Source organism: Cajanus cajan, chromosome 5 (assembly GCF_000230855.2).
Source record: "Cajanus cajan strain Asha chromosome 5, NIPB_CcT2T_4, whole genome shotgun sequence".
In the NCBI taxonomy this organism is placed as follows: Eukaryota; Viridiplantae; Streptophyta; class Magnoliopsida; order Fabales; family Fabaceae; genus Cajanus; species Cajanus cajan.
In genome coordinates this window covers 72,562,877-72,586,131 of record NC_138521.1, presented here as the reverse complement: position 1 = coordinate 72,586,131, position 23,255 = coordinate 72,562,877, and the positions used below count along the sequence as shown (strand labels likewise).

At 31.6% G+C, this 23,255-nt stretch overlaps 3 protein-coding genes across 6 annotated transcripts; 1 reads left to right on the top strand and 2 right to left on the bottom strand.

The window, feature by feature from the left end:
* Window positions 1-9,200: 9,200 nt before the first annotated feature.
* GSTZ2 (glutathione S-transferase (class zeta) 2) lies at window positions 9,201-14,048 on the bottom strand. Its single transcript, XM_083075957.1, has 11 exons — window positions 13,866-14,048; window positions 13,684-13,789; window positions 13,532-13,588; window positions 13,367-13,452; window positions 13,213-13,284; window positions 13,064-13,117; window positions 12,848-12,923; window positions 11,879-11,940; window positions 10,972-11,031; window positions 9,639-9,757; window positions 9,201-9,472 (listed from the first exon to the last, which is right to left on the bottom strand). Exons 1-10 carry the CDS (start codon window positions 13,866-13,868, stop codon window positions 9,659-9,661), a joined length of 675 nt encoding a protein of 224 aa, XP_082932083.1. The 5' UTR covers window positions 13,869-14,048; the 3' UTR covers window positions 9,201-9,472; window positions 9,639-9,658.
* Window positions 14,049-14,526: 478 nt separating this feature from the next.
* LOC109811351 (endoglucanase 25) lies at window positions 14,527-17,756 on the top strand. Its single transcript, XM_020375074.3, has 5 exons — window positions 14,527-15,039; window positions 15,120-15,895; window positions 16,518-16,653; window positions 16,750-16,922; window positions 17,020-17,756. Exons 1-5 carry the CDS (start codon window positions 14,667-14,669, stop codon window positions 17,419-17,421), a joined length of 1,860 nt encoding a protein of 619 aa, XP_020230663.1. The 5' UTR covers window positions 14,527-14,666; the 3' UTR covers window positions 17,422-17,756.
* Window positions 17,757-19,159: 1,403 nt separating this feature from the next.
* On the bottom strand, window positions 19,160-22,871 carry LOC109811371 (uncharacterized). 4 transcript variants are annotated; one of them, XM_020375113.3, is made up of 5 exons: window positions 22,693-22,871; window positions 21,463-21,732; window positions 20,402-20,638; window positions 20,070-20,287; window positions 19,160-19,527 (listed from the first exon to the last, which is right to left on the bottom strand). In XM_020375113.3, the coding sequence occupies exons 2-5, from the start codon at window positions 21,715-21,717 to the stop codon at window positions 19,263-19,265; spliced, it is 975 nt and encodes a 324-aa protein (XP_020230702.1). In that variant the 5' UTR covers window positions 21,718-21,732; window positions 22,693-22,871; the 3' UTR covers window positions 19,160-19,262. The 4 variants fall into 4 exon arrangements, with proteins under 4 accessions (XP_020230702.1, XP_020230703.1, XP_082932082.1 ...); XM_020375114.3 differs by lacking the exon at window positions 22,693-22,871 and adding an exon at window positions 22,474-22,686; XM_083075956.1 differs by lacking the exon at window positions 22,693-22,871 and adding an exon at window positions 22,508-22,686.
* Between the last annotated feature and the right edge of the window lie 384 nt (window positions 22,872-23,255).

The following is a 23,255-nucleotide window of genomic DNA, read 5'->3' as shown; positions in this document are numbered from 1 at the left end:
ATAATTCAGCTTTTTCAGGATTGTATCCTCCATCAAATTGGGAAGGGTTATTGCTTCTGAATTCTACAAGTCCTTGTGACTCTCCTGTTCTTCCTGGTGGTTGATTCCTTAACAAGGCGGCAGCCATGTCCCTAATAGCTTGTACAGCCTCTGTTAGTTCGGTATTCCTTCTTCCTGCCATCTGTAATTTTATAGATCAGTTTATAATAGAAACATGGTTAGCACATTTCCCCAAGTTACACATGGAACGTTGCTCTGATACCATTTAATGTAACGCCTAATTCTAATACCCAAATTATACAATATAAAATTATAATATTTTCGCAATTATATCATTAACAATATCTATATATTTATTTAATAAAAATAAAAGTAAAGAAAAGAATATCTTGTGAATTTAATACATAACATATCGTTCTAAAATATTTAGAATAACGTATTATTTTACACATTATTCATTTTCCTTACTTATTTAAATACAATATATATATTCATAATGGAAAGAAAATTACAATTAAAATAATATGATTGACAAGTAAAGTTATAACAGATCCATCAAATAGCCTCCGTATTCCAATTTCCTTCCACGTAGGACAGCAGTAATAATAACAGCAAAATGATCTGGAATCTCAAGTTGATCCATCTATTTATAATATATTTAATTAAAAAAAACAAAGAAAAGAAAGGAGTAAGAACAATATCCAATAAATACAATAATTCGAACGAATAAACATAATTATTTATAAATAAAATTTTAACATATATATATATATATATAAATATATATTTATACAGATTAAATATTAGATTTTCTTGATACAATAAAATTTGAATTATACTTGTAGTGACTAGTCAGGATAAATGAGCATCATTATAACACCAACCAAAAGATATTCCACCTCCATTTCTTACTCATTTAAATCCCCAAGGTTAAACCTCCAGCTACAAATAATTCAAACTTTATCATCTATGGCCATAGAGTATTAATTATCTTTAAAATGAGTAAAAGACATTTTAACAAATTATATTAATCATAAAAAAATTACTCAAAATAGATTTAAGAATTTATCATTATTTAAGCTTTAATTAAATAACACAAATTTAAATAAAATATATTAAGAGCACTAATTAATTAAATGACAATGACAATTATTATAAAATAATTAAACAATATAAAATGTGAATATATTAATAATTATTATAGATAAGAATAATCATAGAATAAGTAATAGTAATTAAAGGTTAAACAAATATATGAGGTTAGAAACACCCCACTAAATAATAACGTAAATAAATAAACATAATAATTAAAAGTTAAGTAGTTAGATGAGGTTAGGAACACCTCACTGAATAAATATAATAATAACATAAATAAACATTGTAATTAAAAGTTAAGTAGTTAAATGAGGTTAAGAACACCTCACTGAATAATTATAACAATAACATAGTAATTAAAAGTTAAGTAGTTAGATGAGGTTAGGAACACCTCACTGAATAAATATATAAATATAGTGAGGTTAGGGTCACCCCACTAAATAATAGAAATAACATAAATAAATAAACAGGGTAATTAAAAGTTAAGGAGTTAGATGAAGTTAGTAACACCTCACTGAATAAATATAACAATAATGAGGTTAGGGGCACCCCACTAAATAAATATAAGCAAATAGATGAGGTTAGAGATACCCCACTAAATAAATATAATCAAGTAAATGACATAAATAAATATACATAATAGTATATAAAATTTTAAAAAGATAAGGTTCTCCTCCCCCTTACCTAGATAAGTAGGAGTTGAAACTAGTGCAATATCTCTCTAAAAACTTGGGCAGAATCTCTTCCTCTTTCTCCTTAAACAAGGCACTAGAGCAGAACCTCCTTTTCTTTCTCCTTCTCTCTCTCTTACTTTCTCTCTCTATTTCTCCAGAATTTCCTTCTCTCTAGAATTCTGAATTTTCAAAACCTTAGGCTCCTATTTATAGAAATTTTGAAGTTACTATGCACTATGCACTATTCATTAAAATAATATTATAAGTTACTATGCACTATTCATTATTATAATATTATAAATTACTATTCATTAAAAAATAATATAATAATTTGAAACAAACGTAAGTGCTTACGTTCTTGTTTTTGGAAATTACTATTTATTAAAATAATAATATATTTACTATTCATAAATACGTAAATACGTATATGTGAATAGTAAAATACGTATATATAAATAGTAAAATACGTATATAAAAATATGATAAACTTTCTAATAATCTCAATAAATATTTAAAATCAAAATAACCTGTTTTATTTAATAAAATTTGGGATATTACAAATATCAGATATTATAAATGAAATATATTGAATGTTTTTGCTTTACAAATGAAGTAACTTGTTTAAAAGACCAAAAATCCTTATAACTAATCCGAAAATCAAACTGAACTATGCATTATGAAAAATTTTAAAATCAAATTAAACTGCAAATTTACAATCTTTTATCAATTTTTAATTTTTGGATTGATTTATAAATTTTCATTTAAATTGGTTTGATTTTTAACACCCGTGATATCTACTTCATTTTAGAACTCGAATATACTCAAATTTTTGTTTATTAGATTTTCATATAGTATGATTTATTAACGTCATATCACCAACGTAAGATTTTCACATAATAAAATTGGATTTGACTCTTCTAAATTGTGAATATTACATTTTAGAAAATAAAGTATAATGATAATTATTGATTAAAAAATTAATAATAAAAATTATAGTTAATTTTAAATTTTATTATATATTTATTTCTTTTTATCACAATTTTTTATCATAATTTTTAATCAATAATTATTGCTGTACTTTATTTAAAGTGCATCATTCACTTTGACGGAATTAAAACCAATAAAATTATATGGAACGAAAAAATACATGCAAGAACATTAAATATTTGAGATCTTGTATAAGGTTGTAGAATCCTATTTAATAAATTTAAGATATTAGTACCGGGAGAAAATCCCTCAAAATTATCAGTTTGCTAATAAATAATGATTTCTAATCATTTTGCACGTATATTAAATGTATATTTAAGTTTTTTTTCTTTTTTTTTTTTTAGTTTGAGAAAACGTTTTATTTTTTTTTTTTACTTTTTTTAAATGTTCACTTTTAATACATCTTTTACATTTTTTTCTTGTTTCTTCCAAAAAAAAAAAAAAGCTTAAACATAACTTTAAATAAATTTATATCATCATTTAATCACAAATCACAATATAGACAATTTAATAATATTTATTTATTATATGATAATGTAAGTTTTTCATCTAATCAAAAATCACAATATAATAATATTTATATTAAGAGTATGACTATTAAATCCATTTCTTTTTTTCTAATTTTTTATCATCTATACTAATATATACAGTAGATATCTCTTTTAATAATCATCTTAATCTCCATATTTGATATACCACTATATTATTAAAAAAAATTAGCATTTAAAAAAAAAAACTCAATATTCGAATTTAAAATTTTGAAACTTAAATACAAATTACAATATCACTTGAATCAACATATTTTTATTACTTAATTTCATTTTTTATTTTTATTTTTAATAGAGGAATGAAGTGTTGGAACTTTTTAAACTGCGCTACTCATGTGCATGTATTATACAATCAATTTACCATTTTTATACACTTTTCCCTCTTTGCTGAATTGGTATGGATATCATATACTAAGGCTATGTGCATTCTTTACTATTAAAGACATTTCTAAATACACAGTACCATCCATCAAGCTATATTAACCGAGAATGTGAAATGGACACTAAACATGACGCTTTGTAGAGAGTAACAACCCAAAGCGATAATTTTTCAACTGTACATGATTTTTGCAATAAACATTACATGCAACCTTATTGCTATATTGAGTATCTTTTTATAGTTTAACAACAAACTCAAAGCTCCTGGTGCAATTTCTCCAACTATCAGGTCACATTTCTGGGATAAATCAATTAAAATTGAAAGTTGAAAATTAAAACTGAGATTAAAAAAAGCCAATTAAAATCGGTAAACTATTTGAAAATTAAAAAACAAAAACGAGGGAAATAATAAATGGAGGTTATAAAAAAGTTCCATAGTACTTTAGAGATCGCTTACCAGTCCCAAATTAGGTCCAACTAGTGTACTGCATCTGGCTGGTTCTCTGGCAAAGCCTCACGAAATGCTGGGATCTCATTATATGTTTCATGTAATCTTGATAGAGTAGGGAATTCCTTCTGTTTGAGCAATAAAAAGAATAATGGTCTAAGAATTTATGCAATAAATGTTATTATGACCAAGACTTTGTACAGTAAAAAAAGATTGTGTTATTTATAAAAATAAAGGAAAGCTATACAACATGAAAATACCTTAAAACAATGAATTTTTTATTTTCATACATTGCCAGTTTAAAGATTTTTACAATGTAAACCAATTAGGATTCACTAGTGTAAAAGTTTTTTACACTCATTCAATCATGAAATGACATATAAGGTTTCGATTTAAGTATCATAAATGGAAAAACGTATTTGACATGAGTGACCCATTAAAGGGGTTAGTCAAATTCCCGGCAAAATTTAAGCAAGATCTTAACTTCAAGTCTTATGAATGAAAAAATATATTGAAAAAGAAGACTACACTATCGGTGATCAAATAAGTATTTCGACAAAGATTAGTTATTAATAAAGTTTGTAAATACTTTGCACTAATAACAAGATGACCCAAAAAATGGATAGTATTAAACAATTAATCATTAAAAACAGAAAAGACACCTAACAGAAAGCAGGAGCTAATTGCTAAGGTCCAAAGTCATACTCAATATATTATTGGTTAGAAACAGGATGGTAGACAGAACAATAAGATAAAAGCCTAAAACTGGCTTGCCTTCAAAAAAATTATGTATAAGTAGGAAGACAATTTAATGATACCAAAACCAAAGCAATTTAATTCAAACATTTTATTATCGCCCTTCATTCCCCACCAAAATGGTACACGTTGAACCATAGACAGAACAATACCATGTCAACTTTGAATATATTAATTGCTGCATCTATCTGAGGTGCTAAAAACAAATCAGCCTGCAAACCATAATCATTTCTCTGTTAGACTATAAATAGCTATGGCGTGCAACTTGAAACTGAAGAGTATACTCTGACAAAGATACTGAGCAAGTGCTTGTTGCTATGGCTAACGCTAACCCTTGTATTTTTCGTAAATCTGTGTTAACTTTGTAGTTGAACTGCACTCAAATTGTACTCCAGAGCATAAGTACAAACGTTACATTATTGCTAGCAAATATTTTTTAGGTTACTGGACCCTGGAAAAGAAGCAATATGTAATCCTATTGAACTCCATGGACTCGTAACATACCAGGTAAATTTCATCTCCAGTTGCATATCTTCTTGCATGATCTTTCAACAGGTTTTCAAGTGCTGAAACATGTTGATCAGCATTTCAATATTTTTATTAATCCAAACCTTTAACCATCTATTAAATGGTGCAAGACAATCTCAGTTTTTTGTTTTAAATTTCATATTACCCAATCTCAGTTAATTTCAAATTAATAAATGCTTGACAGTTGTCAGAGAAAAGCTCGAAGGGATTGAATAATCAGAAAGCATAGAGAAAGGATCTCTACTGATGCCATACGAGGAAAGAAATTGATAAATGAATTCTGTATATATTATTGAAAACAACAGTACAATGGTTCCTTAACAACTGAATTTTTTCATCTCTCTACTTTCATTTTCCCTCAAGTGCTGAGCAGGCAACTTAGTCAAACCACAGTACCTCACCCGTAAAGGCTTTTCCAGTTAAACTCTAAAGAGATGGTGAAACCTCACCTGTGAAGCCTTTTCTAATTGCACTTTGGGTCCAGGGAAGTTTTTCATCAGGACCAACTTTTTCCCCTATGTAATTCTGTAAATAGGAAAGGAACATAAAAAGAAAGGAGTTGCTTCATAAAAAGAAGTGAGTTTAATTTCCATAAATTCACATTATCAACAATCATTAGTAATATGACTTTTAAAGTAGCGTAACACATGATTAGTGATTTAGTAAAAAAGAAATAAATGAACAATAATATAACATCTATTGCATAAGTTTTATTATTTAAAATGAGAAAATGAGAAAATGAGAAAATGGAAAAGGCATGTAAAGTGCGACTGACCATAATAATGGCAAAAGAGTAACTGAGTAAGAGAACCTTTGATGTTGAGAGCAATTCGTACTCGGAAGGAACACGAGCTACTCCAGTGTGAATACAGCTTCATCGCCATCGCTATTTTCTCACGCACCTTATGCTACTACTGCTGTCTTTCCATAACAACTATATACTATTTTAATAAATAAAGGAACTAAATCTACATAAATAAATCCTTTTTATATATTTACTTATTTATGTTTGGCTTTAATAACTCAACTTTCAAAAAAATGGTTATTAATTATTTCATCTTCTATAATTTTTATAACTCTCTCTTTCAAGTTAATAAACTCCTGTAAATTTTTATTTTTATGAAAATTTAAAGCCATCATGAATTGACCACTAGGGTTAGCCTAGTGGTTAAGTGGGGAAGGGTTGGGGTAGTTAGAAGCATGAAGACCTAGGTTCAATCTTCACTGATAAAATTTTGTCATTTAAAATTAACTAAAAATATGTAATATTATGTTAATTTTTAAGACCGTACATCAAAAATAAAATTAAAAGTATATAAAAATTAAAATATTTTGATCACTTAATGTATTTAATAGTAATTTTTATCGTATTAACGAAAGAAAGAAAGATACTAGAAAAAAGTTAAATAGTATCAATAAAAAAAACTCAATATTTTTTAAAATAGTTAAATAGTATGACAAACCTTATAAGTGTAGATGAAAAGTTAAGAGAAAAAAACACAATGTATTTTTATACTAGTTTGTTTCAACCACTAAGATTATATTCAGTTCTTGATAAACTTGATTAAGTTTCATTTCTTTTATAAAAATATAAATATTCTTTCGCAAGTCACTTTTAACTTAAATTAAGTATTTTTTAATTTGTCTCTTTAAACAATTACTCAAGTATTCTTTAAACAATGAAACATCAAATTTCAACAACCAAGAATTCTTTAACAAAAATGTCTCTCCAAACTTTAACAACCAATTATTCTTTACAAACAAACTTATTCAAACTTCAAGTAATAATATAGAGTTAAAATTAAAAAATCATTTGTTATTTTGTCTTACTATCAAATTAAGTACAAAGTTTTTAATGAAAAGAATGAATATGAATTTTTATAGAAGTTGTTCTCTCTTCTTTTTGAATCTTCAAACTTTTTTTATGTAAATATTTTGTGAAGATGATTGTTGCATATCCTTGAGCATCTCCCACATATTTATTTCGTGTATCTTCATCTTCCATCTTTGTGTCTATTCTTTTTTAATCTTCAAGCTTCCTTATAGGTATTTCATGAAGATTACAGTTGCATATCCTTAAGTATCTCTCACATACTTGCTTTATTTATCTTCATCTTCCTTCTTTATGAGAAGAGGTGTCCGTTGGTGCATTAATTGTGAACATTAAATATTTTTTTACTAAATTGTCACTTTTTATCTGATTAAAGAGATTACTTATCACTTTTATGTTAACAAACAGAAAGAATTATTACGGTTATTGGTCAAAAATATTTTTTTTAAAATTCTCCATGTTTAAAAAGATTTGTTTGTCATTTCTCTGATGTAAAGTATGTCTTCATTCCTTTTTCAAGTATGAATACAAAAGAAGTTTTTCATTTCTTTCAATTTATTAAGGGATATCATAAACAAATGTGATATGAATATCAGATATTATAAATAAAATATATTGAATATTTTTGCTTTACAAATGAAGTAACTTGTTCAAAAGACCAAAAATTCTTATAACTAATCCGAAAATCAAACTGAACTATGCATTATGAAAAATTTTAAAATCAAATTAAACTGCAAATTTACAATCTTTTATCAATTTTTAATTTTTGGATTGATTTATAAATTTTCATTTAAATTGGTTTGATTTTTAACACGCGTGATATCTACTTCATTTTAGAACTCGAATATACTCAAATTTTTGTTTACTAGATTTTCATATAGTATGATTTATTAACGTCATATCACCAACGTAAGATTTTCACATAATAAAATTTGATTTGGCTCTTCTAAATTGTGAATATTACATTTTAGAAAATAAAGTATAATAATAATTATTGATTAAAAAATTAATAATAAAAATTATACTTAATTTTAAATTTTGTTATATATATTTATTTATTTTTATCACAAATTTTTTTATCATAATTTTAATCAATAATTATTATTATTATTATTGTTAAAGTGCTTCATTCACTTTGACGGAATTAAATCCAATAAAATTATATGGAACGAAAAAATACATGCAAGAACATTAAATATTTGAGATCTTGTATAAAGTTGTAGAATCCTATTTAATAAATTTAAGATATTAGTACCAGGAGAAAATTCCTCAAAATTATCAGTTTGCTAATAAGTAATGATTTCTAATCATTTTGCACGTATATTAAATGTATATTTAAGTTTTTTTTTCTTTTTTATTTAGTTTGAGAAAACGTTTTTTTTTTATACTTTTTTTAAATGTTCACTTTTAATACATCTTTGACATTTTTTTCTTGTCTTCCAAAAATAAAAAAAGCTTAAACATAACTTTAAATAAATTTATATCATCATTTAATCACAGATCATAGACAATTTAATAATATTTATTTATTATATGATAATGTAAGTTTTTCATCTAATCACAAATCACAATATAATAATATTTATATTAAGAGTATGACTATTAAATCCATTTTTTTTTTCTAATTTTTTATCATCTATACTAATATATACAAGAGATATCTCTTTTAGTAATCATCTTAATCTCCATATTTGATATACCATTATATTATTAAAAAAACTAGCATTTTAAAAAAAAAATACTCAAGATTCGAATTTAAAGTTTTGAAACTTAAGTACAAATTACAATATCACTTGAACCAACATATTTTTATTACTTAATTTCATTTTTTATTTTTATTTTTAATAGAGGAATGAAGTGTTGGAACTTTTTAAACTGCGCTACTCGTGCATGTATTATACAATCAATTTACCATTTTTATACACTTTTCCCTCTTTGCTGAATTGGTATGGATATCATATACTAAGGCTATGTGCATTCTTTACTATTAAAGACATTTCTAAATACACAGTACCATCCATCAAGCTATATTAACCGAGAATGTGAAATGGACACTAAACATGACGCTTTGTAGAGAGTAACAACCCAAAGCGATAATTTTTAAACTGTACATGATTTTTGCAATAAACATTACATGCAACCTTATTGCTATATTGAGTATCTTTTTATAATTTAACAACAAATTCAAAGCTCCTGGTGCAATTTCTCCAACTATCAGGTCACATTTCTGGGATAAATCAATTAAAATTGAAAGTTGAAAATTAAAACTGAGAACCAGATTAAAAAAAAGCCAATTAAAGTCGGTAAAATATTTGAAAATTAAAAAACAAAAACGAGGGAAATAATAAATGGAGGTTATAAAAAAGTTCCATAGTGCTTTAGAGATCGCTTACCAGTCCCAAATTAGGTCCAACTAGTGTACTGCATCTGGCTGGTTCTCTGGCAGAGCCTCCTGGAATGCAGGGATCTCATTATATGCCTCGTGCAATCTTGCTAGAATAGGGAACTCGTCCTGCTTGAACAAAAAAGAGGAAAGTAAGTTGTCGTGCGATGAATTTGGGCAATACACTTTAACATATGACCACAGATTTTGCAAACTACAAAAGCTAAAGTTCTAACTTTAAAATTTTATAGAAGATACTTGACCTCTTATTTCTTATATTTAAAACGGTAAAAGAAAGAGAGAGATTTCTATAGTGACTGGTTCTATCCAAATTTGAACTCCCTACCATTAACATATCTTCCTTATGATTGAAGGACCTGTTTAATTGTTGCAGTCGACTGCAAGTATTTTACCAATTTATGAACAGTCAAAGCCAGAAATTCATGCATTTCTGAGAAACCCTACTATCGAACATATTTGAACTATCACTAAGATTGATTCTGAATTTAACACATACCCACACATATACACACACACACATATATATATATATATAAATATATATAAGGAGAAATTCACTCACTCTAAGAATAAGTCTTAGTATATTTACTTTACTCCAACTTATGATCAACATTAAATTCCAACAATTCAACCATTAAATTAAAAGTTTTTAATGTATAGATAAAGTCTAAAAATTGTTAAAAAAAATTTAAAATCATGTAATACTTTGTTATATAGATTCAAATCAACATATAAAATGTTTTTATGATTATTTGTTAATTTAAATTAATAAAATAAAGTATTAAATAGTTTTCAAATTTATTAAAAATTTATAAACTGATCTATGCATTAAGAATTTTTAATTTAACGGTTAGATCATTGAAATTTTATGTAAAACATGAGTTATTGAAGTAAGTGGGTCCCTTTCCAATATATATATGTGCATTTGTGTGTATATGTATATAAAGTATCAACTGAGAACTCTCTTATTGCAAGAAATATAAACCATTAAATCATATTTGAATGGTCAAGATTTAAAGAAATATATACATGACTTTTTTAAGTGGTCATGTGACCACTATTTAACTTTAACCCAAAATTTTGGGAGGCTTAACGATTAATGATAAAAGCAAGTATACAACGGTAAGTTGAAAAAATGTAAAACTATAAGAAGGTAATTACCCAAATTTTAATTACAATAACGGAGACAATGTTAACCATTTTATTACCATCCTTTATCCGTAGCTATAGTGATGGTACCATAGCAACACAACTATACAAATCAAACATTTTATTACCATCCCTTATTCCCCCCACATAAAAGATACACGACAGAATACTACCTTGTTAACGCTGTATCTCTTAAATGCTGCATGTAACTGAGGTGCTAAAAATACATCTGCCTGCATATGATAATTAATCATTGTATTAGATTATAAATAACAAGTATGTGCAAGTGCAACATTAAGCTAAAAATTACTACCTTTGATACCTCTGTTCCTATACGTAAGAAACAAATGAGAGTATTATTTTAACCATTAAGAGTTGGTATGGTATACATGATCATAGGTTTGGACCTCAATGCAACCATTGTAAACCAAAGAAAAAAATGAGAGTATTATTTTAATCTTAATTCAAAGAAACAAATATATCTACTTTTAAATGTATTAATTGGTATTTTCTTTTATACCCTTAATTTATTATGAGTCATCCACTCATTTTCCATAAAAGTGAATGCATATATTGAGCTACTAACACTATAAATCATTCTCATTGGTTGAAAAATTTGTTATTTGATTTTTGAATAGTGTCATTAAATATATCTACCACTTACACAATTTAATTTTATGGATATTTTTGGAATAAAATTTCAAATTATGTAATTATTAATTAAAACTAACTAATTTAGCTATTTTTATTGGTCTTAATGAATTATGTATTTCTTTTTATATATAAGAATGGAGATAATATATTCCCCAAAAAAAAAAAATACAAACTTGGTGCTTGTTTCAGCAGCTAAACCTATTTTTTTAAAAAAATCTTATGATCATTGACTTTGGAGTTGAATCGCATTCTAATTGTAATCCAAAATATCAGAGCATAAATACATTTATTACATTGTGTCCCATGCATGGTCAGACACGGGAATGTTTGATATTACCGGTCAAGATTTTAAGGCTACTATACCCATGAAAAGGAGATAACTCTTCTATTTATTAATTTTCAAATGACTGGACTCCAATAACATACCAGGAAAACTTCATCTCCAGTTGCATATCTTCCTGTGTGGTCTTTCAATAACTTTTCAAGTGCTGAAAACAAAAACAAACCAAAATCTGTATTAGGAGAGGAAGGGCATAACATAAACAGATATATCTTATCAGTAAGGGGGGTGGACTGTGGAGGGAGGACAAAATACCACAATCAATATTTTCTTTAACCATTAACATGGCAAGCTAATCTGTTAAGAAGATAGTCAAGACCTGAATGCTCAAACTTGCAGATGTTCTTTCCACCAGGGCCATTAACTTTGTCATTTGATCAATTGAAAGATCAACATTATTTATTTATCTTTTCTTTTCAAGCTAGATTTGGACCATTTCCATGCACTGTTTTTTATGTGCAGTTGGATTTCAAAACTAAATGAAACGCTTACAACATCGTGGTTGAGGTTCTGATGGTAACAAACAGAAATCGACTATAAGCAATACAGATGGTTAATAACAATAGTCCCAACTCTCATGAACTACCAATTAGGGATAATTTAGAACATTGGATAGAATACATTATCACCATACATGTTTCTCTTGTTTTTTGCCCAATGCATAAGCTCCACTTCAAGTACAAAACGTTTATCAATAGATGTAGTGTTAAACTAATAGAATCTCAATTACTCTTTCCCTATTGACTATTATTTTCAACTTTGTTTAGTCAATATGGTAGTCAAATTCTGTATCTGTTGCATAGGGAAGAAAAACTTACAATATTTCAGACAACACCAATAATGATAGTAGGGTATGCAGTATAGGAAGAGAATTTGAAAAACCTAGTTACATCATCCATGAATCATCTATTATATTATAGTAGAAAATAAGGTATCACAGTTAATAGTCCAAATCTGATCAAATGCATGAGCCTTAACTTCAGAACTTTCTCATTTGCTGCTGTTTTTTTTTTCACTCTCTAAAGTGCAGTGCTAGCAAGTTAGTCAAATCTCACCTGTAAAGCCTCTTCGAAATACACTTAGGATCCAAGGAAGTTTTTCATCAGGGCCAACTTTTTCCCCAATGTAGTTCTGCAAATAGAAAAGCAAAATAGCAACAAAAATATTATATACACTCTAGCATCCAGCTATGGTTGCTTCCTAATAAATAAATCAACAATATTATTACATTTTTCAGAAAAAGAAGAACCGCGCACATAACATTAGCATACCAGTAAATTTAAGTTTGTAAGAGGTTGTATTGTTGAGGAGACAATAGTAGCAGCCTGCAGACGAAAGCATGTGAAGATAGGAGAATCTGATATTTGTTTTCATTGAATATTGGAGAAGCGAGGCAAGGGGATGCCATTGAAATTTGTACCTGGAAATTGATGGTTCTCTTAGTAATATCAAGAGGGAGCAAAGGATTGTGAGGATACTTATCTTCCAAATACTGCATGCATAGGAAGAGAAAAGATGAGATGAGAGGCGTTAGAAGGCATAAAAGATTTTGAAAAGTGGAAGAAAGGAGTGACCATAATAATGGCGAAAGAGTCATAGAGAACGGTGTGGCCATCCAGCAGAACGGGAACAAAGCCAACGGGGTTGAGCTGGAGAAACTCTGAAAGGAGGAAAAAGCATGAATTGGGTAATGAATGAGATAACCTAGAAATTAGGAAGGTTAGGGTTAGGGAAGAAACCGGGGCGAGATTGTTCTCCCTTCAACAGATTGACGGGCTTGTAGTGGTATTTGAGTCCTGAATGCAAACAAAAGGTGTGAGTGAGATGAATCATCATCATGAGAGAGAGAGAGAGAGAGAGAGAGAATTAAGGGAACGAGAGTAGAGAGTACCTTTGAGGTTGAGAGCGATTCGGACTCGGAAGGAACAACTGCTTCTCCAATACGAATAGAGCGTCAGTTTGTTATTATCTTCTTCTTCACCAACACTTGCGCTTGCCTATTAATTCAAATTCAAACAAGTATCACTAATCATCACATCAACATACCCATACCAAAGGAATTGCGCTGCATACCATTCTTAATGCTATTGCTCACTGCCCTGCTGATACCTCTAACTTCTAACTTCTAACTTCAAACCCAGACAGACTCTGGACTCACGCAAACGCCATCCACAAACCCACATTATTTATTTATATCCAACTACACCAATATTTCCATTTTTATATTTTTTTTGTTACTGTATGATTGAATAGATAAAAAGGTTTAAAAAAAAAGACAAAAACGATTATTTAAAAATGTGTTTCTTTTATTAATAATTATAGATACACTAATATTTACATTTTTTTTTTCTAATAATTAAAACCATATATATTTCAGTAAGCTTATTGGGAGGAAAGAAAATTAAAAGAAAAAAATGGTGGATTTTTTTTGGTTTAATTAAATAGAAAGTGAACAAAAGAAAGAGCAATTTATAAAAAGAAAATAATTTTTAATTCAAAATTCATATGTTTTTTTCCAAAGAGACCATAAACCATAGTAAATAGTAGTGGGGAGTTGGAATTTGGAATAGATGGTTGGGGTCAGCGAGTGGGCGCGGCCCATAACCATGACGAACGAGAACGACCCATTAAAAAACATGGAATCAAGTGATTATGGAAAGTAAAAAAAGAAAAAAAAGAGTTCATTAAAGTGGACACGGAGAGAGAGGAAGGATTAGAGGGAGCGTGAAAGTTGTGGATGAGTGAGAGTGAGCTGGCCACTGGGTGTCGGCAATCGTAAAAAACTTAATTTAATTTTAGAAAAACAAAAATAAAAAAGGAATTAGTAGAGTGGTGAGAGACAGAAGCAGCGTTGCATTGCATTAACAAATCAAAATGAGTATGTACGGAAGGGATCCGTGGGGAGGTCCGTTGGAGATCCACGCCACGGACTCCGCCACCGACGACGAGCGCAGCCGGAACCTGCAGGAGCTGGACCGCGCCGCCCTCGACGAGACTCAACAGAGCTGGCTCCTCGGTGCCGGAGAACAGAAAAAGAAGAAGAAAAAGTACGTGGATCTCGGCTGCATCATCGTCAGCCGCAAAGTCTTCCTCTGGACCCTCGGCACCCTCGCCGTCTCCGCCTTCCTCGCCGGCTTCATCACTCTCATCGTCAAAACCGTCCCCCGCCACCACCACAAGCCCGCTCCCCCCGACAACTACACTCTCGCCCTCCACAAAGCCCTCCTCTTCTTCAACGCCCAGAAATGTAACCCTAATTCTCTCATCCATTTCCTAATTTCAATTCCCATTCATCAATCACTTAATTAACTATTCTAATCTCTGCAGCCGGGAAGCTTCCGCGGCATAACAACGTGTCCTGGAGAGGGAACTCGTGTATGCAGGACGGAAAATCCGCCGGCACTTCCAGCGTCATCAAGGATCTCGTCGGCGGCTATTACGACGCCGGCGACGCCATCAAGTTCAACTTCCCAATGTCCTTCTCCATCACCATGCTCAGCTGGAGCGTCATCGAGTACAGCGCCAAGTACGAGGCTGCCGGTGAGCTTGCCCACGTCAAGGAGATCATCAAGTGGGGAACCGATTACTTTCTCAAATCCTTCAACCACACCGCCGACACCATCTCCACGCTCGCCGCGCAGGTTGGCTCCGGCGACACCTCCGGCGGGAGCACCACCCCCAACGACCACTACTGCTGGATGCGCCCCGAGGACATCGACTACGATCGCCCCGTCACCGAGTGCCATAGCTGCTCCGATCTCGCCGCGGAGATGGCGGCGGCGCTGGCGGCCGCCTCGATCGTGTTCAAGGACAACCGGGCCTACTCGCAGAAGCTGGTTCACGGGGCCACCACGCTGTACAAATTTTCGAGGGATCAGAGGGGTAGGTACAGTGCGGGAGGCTCTGAGGCTTCTATATTCTACAATTCCACAAGCTATTGGGATGAGTTCGTTTGGGGAGGGGCATGGATGTACTTTGCCACTGGGAATTCCTCTTACCTTAAGCTGGCTACCACTCCTGGCCTCGCCAAACATGCTGGAGCTTTCTGGGGTGGACCTGATTACGGTGTCCTCAGCTGGGATAACAAGCTTACGGGTGCTCAGGTATAAAAATAAGTTTTTTTTGCTCTTTCAAGCTCACTTTATTAGTTGTTTGTATTTTGTCACATTTCTATTTGTTCTTATTTCACAACAACAGTTTCTATTATTAGCTTCCGTGTCTTGTTCCAATTAAGTTGCACTTGCACAGAAATCTTTTTCATCTTTATGTGCTTTGACTTTTATACAAAAACATATTTTCTCATATAACTAGTAACTTCCTCCAAAAGCTTAAGTGCTAACTTGGTTATAACTTATAAGCTTAAATCATTTTACTTTCTTGTTTTCTTCTCTTATAATTGTTTTTGAAGATCGGAGAAGTTTATCCGAATAGAATCTTAAAATTACTACTTTTTCATCATATTTATCGTATTTATTTTCCCAAATTATAGATTATTGACATCTTCGGTATGGGTTTAGTATCTTCACATTATTTGTGTTAGGTGTAGGATCGGGACGTTCCCTTGCTTTCAAAATCATAATTTTAGTTTGATCATGCTGTGTAGGTGATGGCTATGTTCACCAAATATGTTTGACCTGTTGGTTCTGAGATTATAAGAATGTTGGTTCTGGTTATTTGTACATGAGAAAAGTTAGTAATGTTATCCTTCTTTTGTCTTGTATTTAGGTTCTTCTGAGTCGTTTGAGGTTGTTCCTTAGTCCTGGCTATCCATATGAAGAAATTTTGAGGACATTTCACAATCAGACTGGCATAATCATGTGCTCCTACCTGCCAATGTTCACCAGCTTTAACAGAACAAGAGGTAAAAAAATTGTCTTACTTTAGTTTCAACCTTTATTCTGTGCATCATATTTTCAAATTATTGTTCTAATAAGAGTGACGTTGTTTTCTACACCAGGCGGCTTGATTCAATTAAACCATGGTAGGCCTCAGCCCCTCCAATATGTTGTCAATGCTGCCTTTTTGGCTACCCTTTACAGTGATTATCTCGAGGCGGCTGATACACCTGGATGGTATTGTGGACCCAATTTCTTTTCAACTGCAGTTCTTCGAGACTTTGCCAAGACCCAGGTGTGTGCCGTTCTGTTCCCTTAAGTTGCAAAATGGAGATTAGTATCTAGTGTCTGGGCTAATTCTTTTCTTTTCCTTTTTTTGGGTGATTTTGCAGATTGATTACATCCTTGGGAAGAACCCTCGGAAAATGAGCTATGTTGTAGGTTTTGGGAATCATTATCCAAAGCATGTTCACCACAGAGGTGCATCTATACCAAAGAACAAGATTAAGTACAACTGTAAAGGAGGATGGAAATGGAGGGACACACATAAGCCAAACCCACATACAATTGTTGGAGCTATGGTTGCAGGTCCTGACAAGCACGATGGTTTCCATGATGTCCGAACCAATTACAACTACACAGAGCCAACTCTTGCAGGAAATGCAGGTTTAGTAGCTGCACTTGTGGCATTGTCAGGTGAGAAAAGCACAGGAATAGACAAAAACACCCTTTTCTCTGCTGTTCCTCCAATGTTTCCGACACCACCACCACCTCCGGCACCATGGAAACCATGAGGTGTTATGCCATTCGTTTTCCTCTTTCCACCAAATACCACAAACGACTTCAGCGTATTGATGATTTTGAAGATTCGAAGCAAAGGGGCGTGCGTGCATGGACAAATGGAAGTAGTGGAACTAGGCCTAGTGAATCTAGTTTGTCTAGGAACAATCTTCGATACAAGACTAGCATTAAAATTGATAATGGTACTTGAGACTGTCTTTTCTTTTTGTGATATACATAGTATGTATGTATGTATCAGATCCTGAATTCTTTAAACGTGCAAAACGAGCAGTATGTAAGTGACACGTTCATCTAATGTCTTACAGTTAGTCAATTTTTTTCTTTACAAGTTTGGAGACTTGGATTTTATTCATGCATTAGTATGGCCAACAGCTAGAAACTATCCTTCTAAACATCATTAGTGCCATGAACATTATAAAAAGGGATACAGGGGTTTCTTTTTGGTTTTGTAAATCGTATAAAATGCAGTACCACATGAAGCTGATTTAGATTTTTGCAGTGTTAATGCTGTGGACATGGTGGAAATGGATGGTCTGCCTTGTTCTTGTTGTTATTTCTCAGATAGACACCATTAATTAGTGATCTCTCTTTTTAGTCAGTGAACTCTGCACTTTACTTTTGAGTGACGAGTATGATGCCACGTTATATTTCAACTTCATTTTGCTGTATTACCTTTTTGCTTGTTGGTGCGTGATGTAGAGTCAAACTTAACAGCTGGTTAACGAAACGCTTGTATCAAAGTTGGTGTAATATTTATCCTTTGGCATCACTTTCACGCCAAATAAAAGCGAGAATGCCATAAACTCGTCAGTCTGTCAAACCAATATTAGATTCCACATTTGACGCGTGAAAAAAAATAGAATGTGCATCGAATGGAGTGAACATTTCCGTTGTTTTCTTAGATTCCACATTTACACTTGCTATTTTAAAATCTTATGTCTTGATCTATTCTATATGTAAAATGTTCCAAAACATAAAACGGAATTAATCTCATGCTCTAAAATAGTGATCGGACATCATTAAATGGGGAACACCTTTACTTTTCATGCGGAAATTGTATCCGAAACAGGTTCACCATATAGGGCTGTAAGAGTGAAACAGACTGCGACTACTTTGGTACAAGGCCAACATTGCCACGCAAAATGATCAAATAATCAACCCAACATGAACCAGAAATAATTATGGAAGGGGCATCAACGTTTACAAACTCCTATTCACATCACCTCGTCATTATTGTACCTTGGTTACTTAAAAACAATCTCTACACAACACCAATTAAATTTAACCCTAGTGGTTATTAAATTAGGTCTTTAACTCTTTATCGTAGTACATTACCTATCACTACATAATTTCGCAATAATTCTCATTGAAATAACCATTTAAATACTTTTTGGCTACCGAAGTAATAATTTATATATGAAGTTGATTACTTATAGATGAAACTATCGATTTAATTACTTATAGATGAAATGTTGATGATAATCATGTTTTTAATTAATTATTTTATTCTTTGACTTATTCTCAAAATACTATTAATTTATTATATTACAATCCAAATAACTGCAATAATTTATGGGGCATAGTACAAAAATAAAATGCTGGCCATTCGAATTTTACCCCGCAAAAATGTTTAGAGGAAATAAAAATGAGGGAAACGATGTTAACTGCATTCGGTCTTTTTCTTCTCTATCACACATCCTAGTTACAGGGATTGTCATAGGGCGCATGATGTAAACGGGGAAAAAAGAAAGGGAAAAATGTTATAAAAGTAATCCTAAAGCATCTTGTGAACACATAAGTATACACTATTATCCAAAACAAAAAGTATACACTATCACGAAAATTTCGACAAAATAAGCTGTTTAGGCCTTTCAAGAGGAAGCTTCTCCATCTCAAAACAACCCTTCTCAGAAACAGAGTTAACTTCCTCATTCAACTCTGCCATTTTGAGTTCATTTAGAGTTCTTTTTGCATAAACAGTGAAGGCAATAGTGGTAATAATTGCAATAATGAAAGAAATAATGTTGTATACGATTTCCACAGTAGTCAAGTGGTGCTTCCCGTACTGTGCGTCTGCCAATGTCTTTATTAACCGACCACTGAAGAGGAATAAAAAAATATGTTAGTTTATTTATAAATAAAAAATGTGATAAAGAAAACAAGTTTTAATCTCAGTCACATCTATATATATCCATCAAAACTCATTTGGTTCTAACTTCTAAATTCTCATTTTCATACATGTGGTAGTGCTACAAAAAGAACTCGGATAATGATTCTTTGACGCCAATCTACCACACACATTTTTGACAAAGCCAATATCAAACGTAGATGCCATGTATAAATGGAAGAGAGAACAAATAGGGAAAAAAATGAATGGGTAAGATAAAATCACGTGAGCCAATGAGGGTATATTTGTATAATTGTACATCTAACAGAACTCAAAAAAAAGACAGAGAAGGTTGCACTCTTAGTACTTTTCCCTCCAACCATATAAGGATCTAGGACAAGACACGTGTCTTTGCAATGTATTTACAATTCCCTTTTCTTTCCAATCTTGTTTTTACTCTTTCTTTCATTTTCGCGGGTAGGGTAGGGAACTCATTAAGCCATTGAAGGACCATAAATAGAAAGACAAACAAACCTGTAGATATAGATGAAAGCTTCTGGTACCATTCCAGCTACTGATCCACATAAGTAGGGCCAAAACCTCATGTTTGTGACTACCACAGCATAATTGAATATGGTATAGGGAAAAGGAGAAACCCTAAACAGTGCAACCACTTGAAATTGACGAGACCAGTTCCCTTCCCCAGCAAGCCTGATCATTGCAGCATTTTGTGGCCATCTCTTTAACCATTGCTGGAGAACAAAGATAACCGATCACAAACAGAAGGAAAAACAAAACCTACTCAGACAAGATACAACACAAAATCTGAGAAGATTGTTGATCATATAAGAAATAAAATGACTAACATGAATGCGGTCACAGAACAGTAGCCCAATTAGGTAAGGTAGGACCATCCCAATGGTTGTTCCAACCATTATTATAACAAAGCCAAGGCCATAACCAAAAATCATCCCAGCCAGCCACATGGAGGGGCCAGAAGGGATTAAGAACACTGGGAAAAATGCCAGAGAAGCAACGAGTACTAGGGCAAGAACTGGACGGCCAAAGGCAGTAGCTTCCCATTCCATGATTGGGTAAAGAACCTGCAATACCAAAATAAAAAATATAAAACTTCAAATTTAGAATTTGATCACATGTTCCAAGCATCCATATGGAATGCATGTCATTCCACAAGACCTAGAATATAGACTCAAAGCTTGTTTGCATAAATAGCAAAGATATTATTTATGTGATTCCATGAACCCTTCAAGTTTATTTATTACTATTCATAATATAATATACAGAAGGAACCTAAAAACATCTGCAGGCTTGGGAGGTGAAAATGAAAAAGAAAAAAAATATAAGAATGAAAAACAGAACTTCCTGCTGACTTGAGGGAAAAGAGTCCATGTTATATTGCTGCATTGAAATTCATCCATGCAACACTATTAGACATGAAGTCAAATGTCAATGGAGTATATAATTTTAAAACCCCAGTATTTGTCATGGACTAAATGAATTCACATCAAAGTGGATAGTACTGTTGAAATATGGATCACACTTCCAGTCATTTCATCTAGAAGTTCTCTTTATCACATTTGAAAAGATCGTGGTAAACTGTAAGCTGGTGCAGCATAATGTACATTAAGTGGGGGCAAAGCATAGAAGCAACAACAATAACTGAAGAATTATATCTAATGCCAAGTAGAATACCAAATTTCATATATCATTTCTACGATAATATATTTCAGTTAAAAGTATTAGAAAACTGAAGGTGACACGGGATTGTCACAATCAACAAATGCATGTCAGCCAGATAACTACAATACCAGTTCATTTCTGAACAAAAACTGCAAAGACCACCTGCTGAGAATAATTTAATTAAGGAACTGTAGTACCAGAATAGTTGTAAAGTAAGAGGAAATACCTTTTCAAAAAAAAGTGGCACTCCCCATTTTATAAGACAAAAGGCTAGTATCACAATGACAACACACCATAAAAAGGATTTCATCCACCACCAGAAAGACTTAATTCTTTGTTCTGCTCGAGGCAGCAGGACTTCAGCTTCAACAGCCCTTGGTTCATCAGATATGACCAGTCTAACATATTCACTACTCCCCCTCACATGAGAGCCTGAGCTTGCATGTTTTTCCAAGACCTCTGATGATTCTTCTGTCATCATTGAGATGCCAGAAGGCTATAATAGCAGCAGAACAAAAACAGAACATAAGCATGAAGCTGAAACTGTATGAATCAAAATTCATAGAGCATATCTTACTCTATACTACATACTTAAATTCTGCAATAACAATAGCAAATATTTTTATCGAAAAGAGTGAGAACAGGAACTCTGTGGTCTTATTGCAGGCAAGTAACATTCCCATTATATGAAAACACAGCTGAGTTAATAAAATAACCCAAAGTGAAATACAAGGACACCAAAGAAGATGTGGATCATGTCTTCTAATTATATGAAGGTGCAGATTAAGGATGAATGCTATTAAAAAATGTTGAAAATTTCAGAAATTCAGTAGGGTGTTCTCAGTTTGAAGATAATGCAAGGCAAAGAAACAAAACGTAATAATTGGGCTACAGGAGTTATTATATCTGTAAAATAACTAATCTTACGGATGGAATAAATTTTCTTCAAGCCTAATAAAAGTTTATGGTTGATGAGTTGAACTAAAAGTAAATGCAGACAGACAACAACGTTGCTAGGTTTATGAGGCATTTCAATCTGAGACATCAGATACCGTACTTCCATGTTTATGATGAAACTCTCAACATTTGAAGAAACCACACTTCCTTACTAAGTGATCCCAAAACACGATATTTGAAACTTATCAATTTTCCAAACCTACATAATTTCCCAACCAAAAATTAAATAAAAAAAGTTGCATTGCTGCTGTGGAAGAATCTGGCAAAATATAAACACAACCTAAAAATAATCCCAAATTTGCACCGCCTGGTACCTAGTTTCTTACTCTCCAAAGAATCTAAACAACTTAATGAGTAGAGATTGTATTCTAAAGAAAAAGGGAGGATCTAGAAGGGTTAAAAGTCGTGAATTCATAAAAGAAAGATGAGATTTTTTGTGGAGGAAAATGGAATTGAAAAGCAAACAGTAATTTGGTGAGAAGTGAGAGAAAGAAGGAACCTGAGGGGAAGGAGTTGAGGTGGAATGCAACAGAAATGGTGTTGGGTGCTGCGATTGTGGAAACGTCCCACTCACGCCACCAACATCAACTAACTTCAACTCTTAACCTTTGCTTTTACGAATGTTTCCTTGTCACACTCAACAAACAAACCCAAACGCACGACAACCTTCTCTTACTTCCTTTTTATTATTATTTTCTTCATTTAGGTAAAATCTGGCTGCCTTTATCCCATAAATTAATACCCTCTCTAGGTGGATTTATTGGGGGCCTAAAGTTAAATACAAAATCAAAGTATTCTTCACGTATAAACATGAGATTATGAGAAGAAAAAAACATGGTTATTCTTATCCTATCCTAGCATTTGGTTATATCTCTTATGTCTATTAATTCCAAAACTTTAAAACTTTATCTCTATTTCAAGGTTTCTTATAAATTATACTTACATCACTCAATAACTCATATTTTATATCAAATTTTAATCATCAAATTATTAAATTAAAAATTTTTAATACATAATTTAAAATTATAAAATTTTAAAAATTTAAGAATTTTTTATATTTTA

What these genes read in the sequence shown, in the direction of transcription:
- GSTZ2 (XM_083075957.1), bottom strand. An exon ending in ACTCTTTCGCCATTATTATG is followed by an intron (nt 13,285 to 13,366) that starts GTCACTCCTTTC and finishes CTATGCATGCAG; the next exon opens with TATTTGGAAGATAAGTATCC. An exon ending in AGAGAACCATCAATTTCCAG is followed by an intron (nt 13,118 to 13,212) that starts GTACAAATTTCA and finishes TTTCGTCTGCAG; the next exon opens with GCTGCTACTATTGTCTCCTC.
- LOC109811351 (XM_020375074.3), top strand. Translation starts at nt 14,667, where the DNA reads ATGAGTATGTACGGAAGGGATCCGTGGGGAGGTCCGTTGGAGATCCAC. An exon ending in CTTCTTCAACGCCCAGAAAT is followed by an intron (nt 15,040 to 15,119) that starts GTAACCCTAATT and finishes TAATCTCTGCAG; the next exon opens with CCGGGAAGCTTCCGCGGCAT. An exon ending in CAGCTTTAACAGAACAAGAG is followed by an intron (nt 16,654 to 16,749) that starts GTAAAAAAATTG and finishes TTTCTACACCAG; the next exon opens with GCGGCTTGATTCAATTAAAC.
- LOC109811371 (XM_029273984.2), bottom strand. An exon ending in TGCCACTTTTTTTTGAAAAG is followed by an intron (nt 20,639 to 21,462) that starts GTATTTCCTCTT and finishes TTGGTATTGCAG; the next exon opens with GTTCTTTACCCAATCATGGA. An exon ending in TGTTCTGTGACCGCATTCAT is followed by an intron (nt 20,288 to 20,401) that starts GTTAGTCATTTT and finishes TTTGTTCTCCAG; the next exon opens with CAATGGTTAAAGAGATGGCC.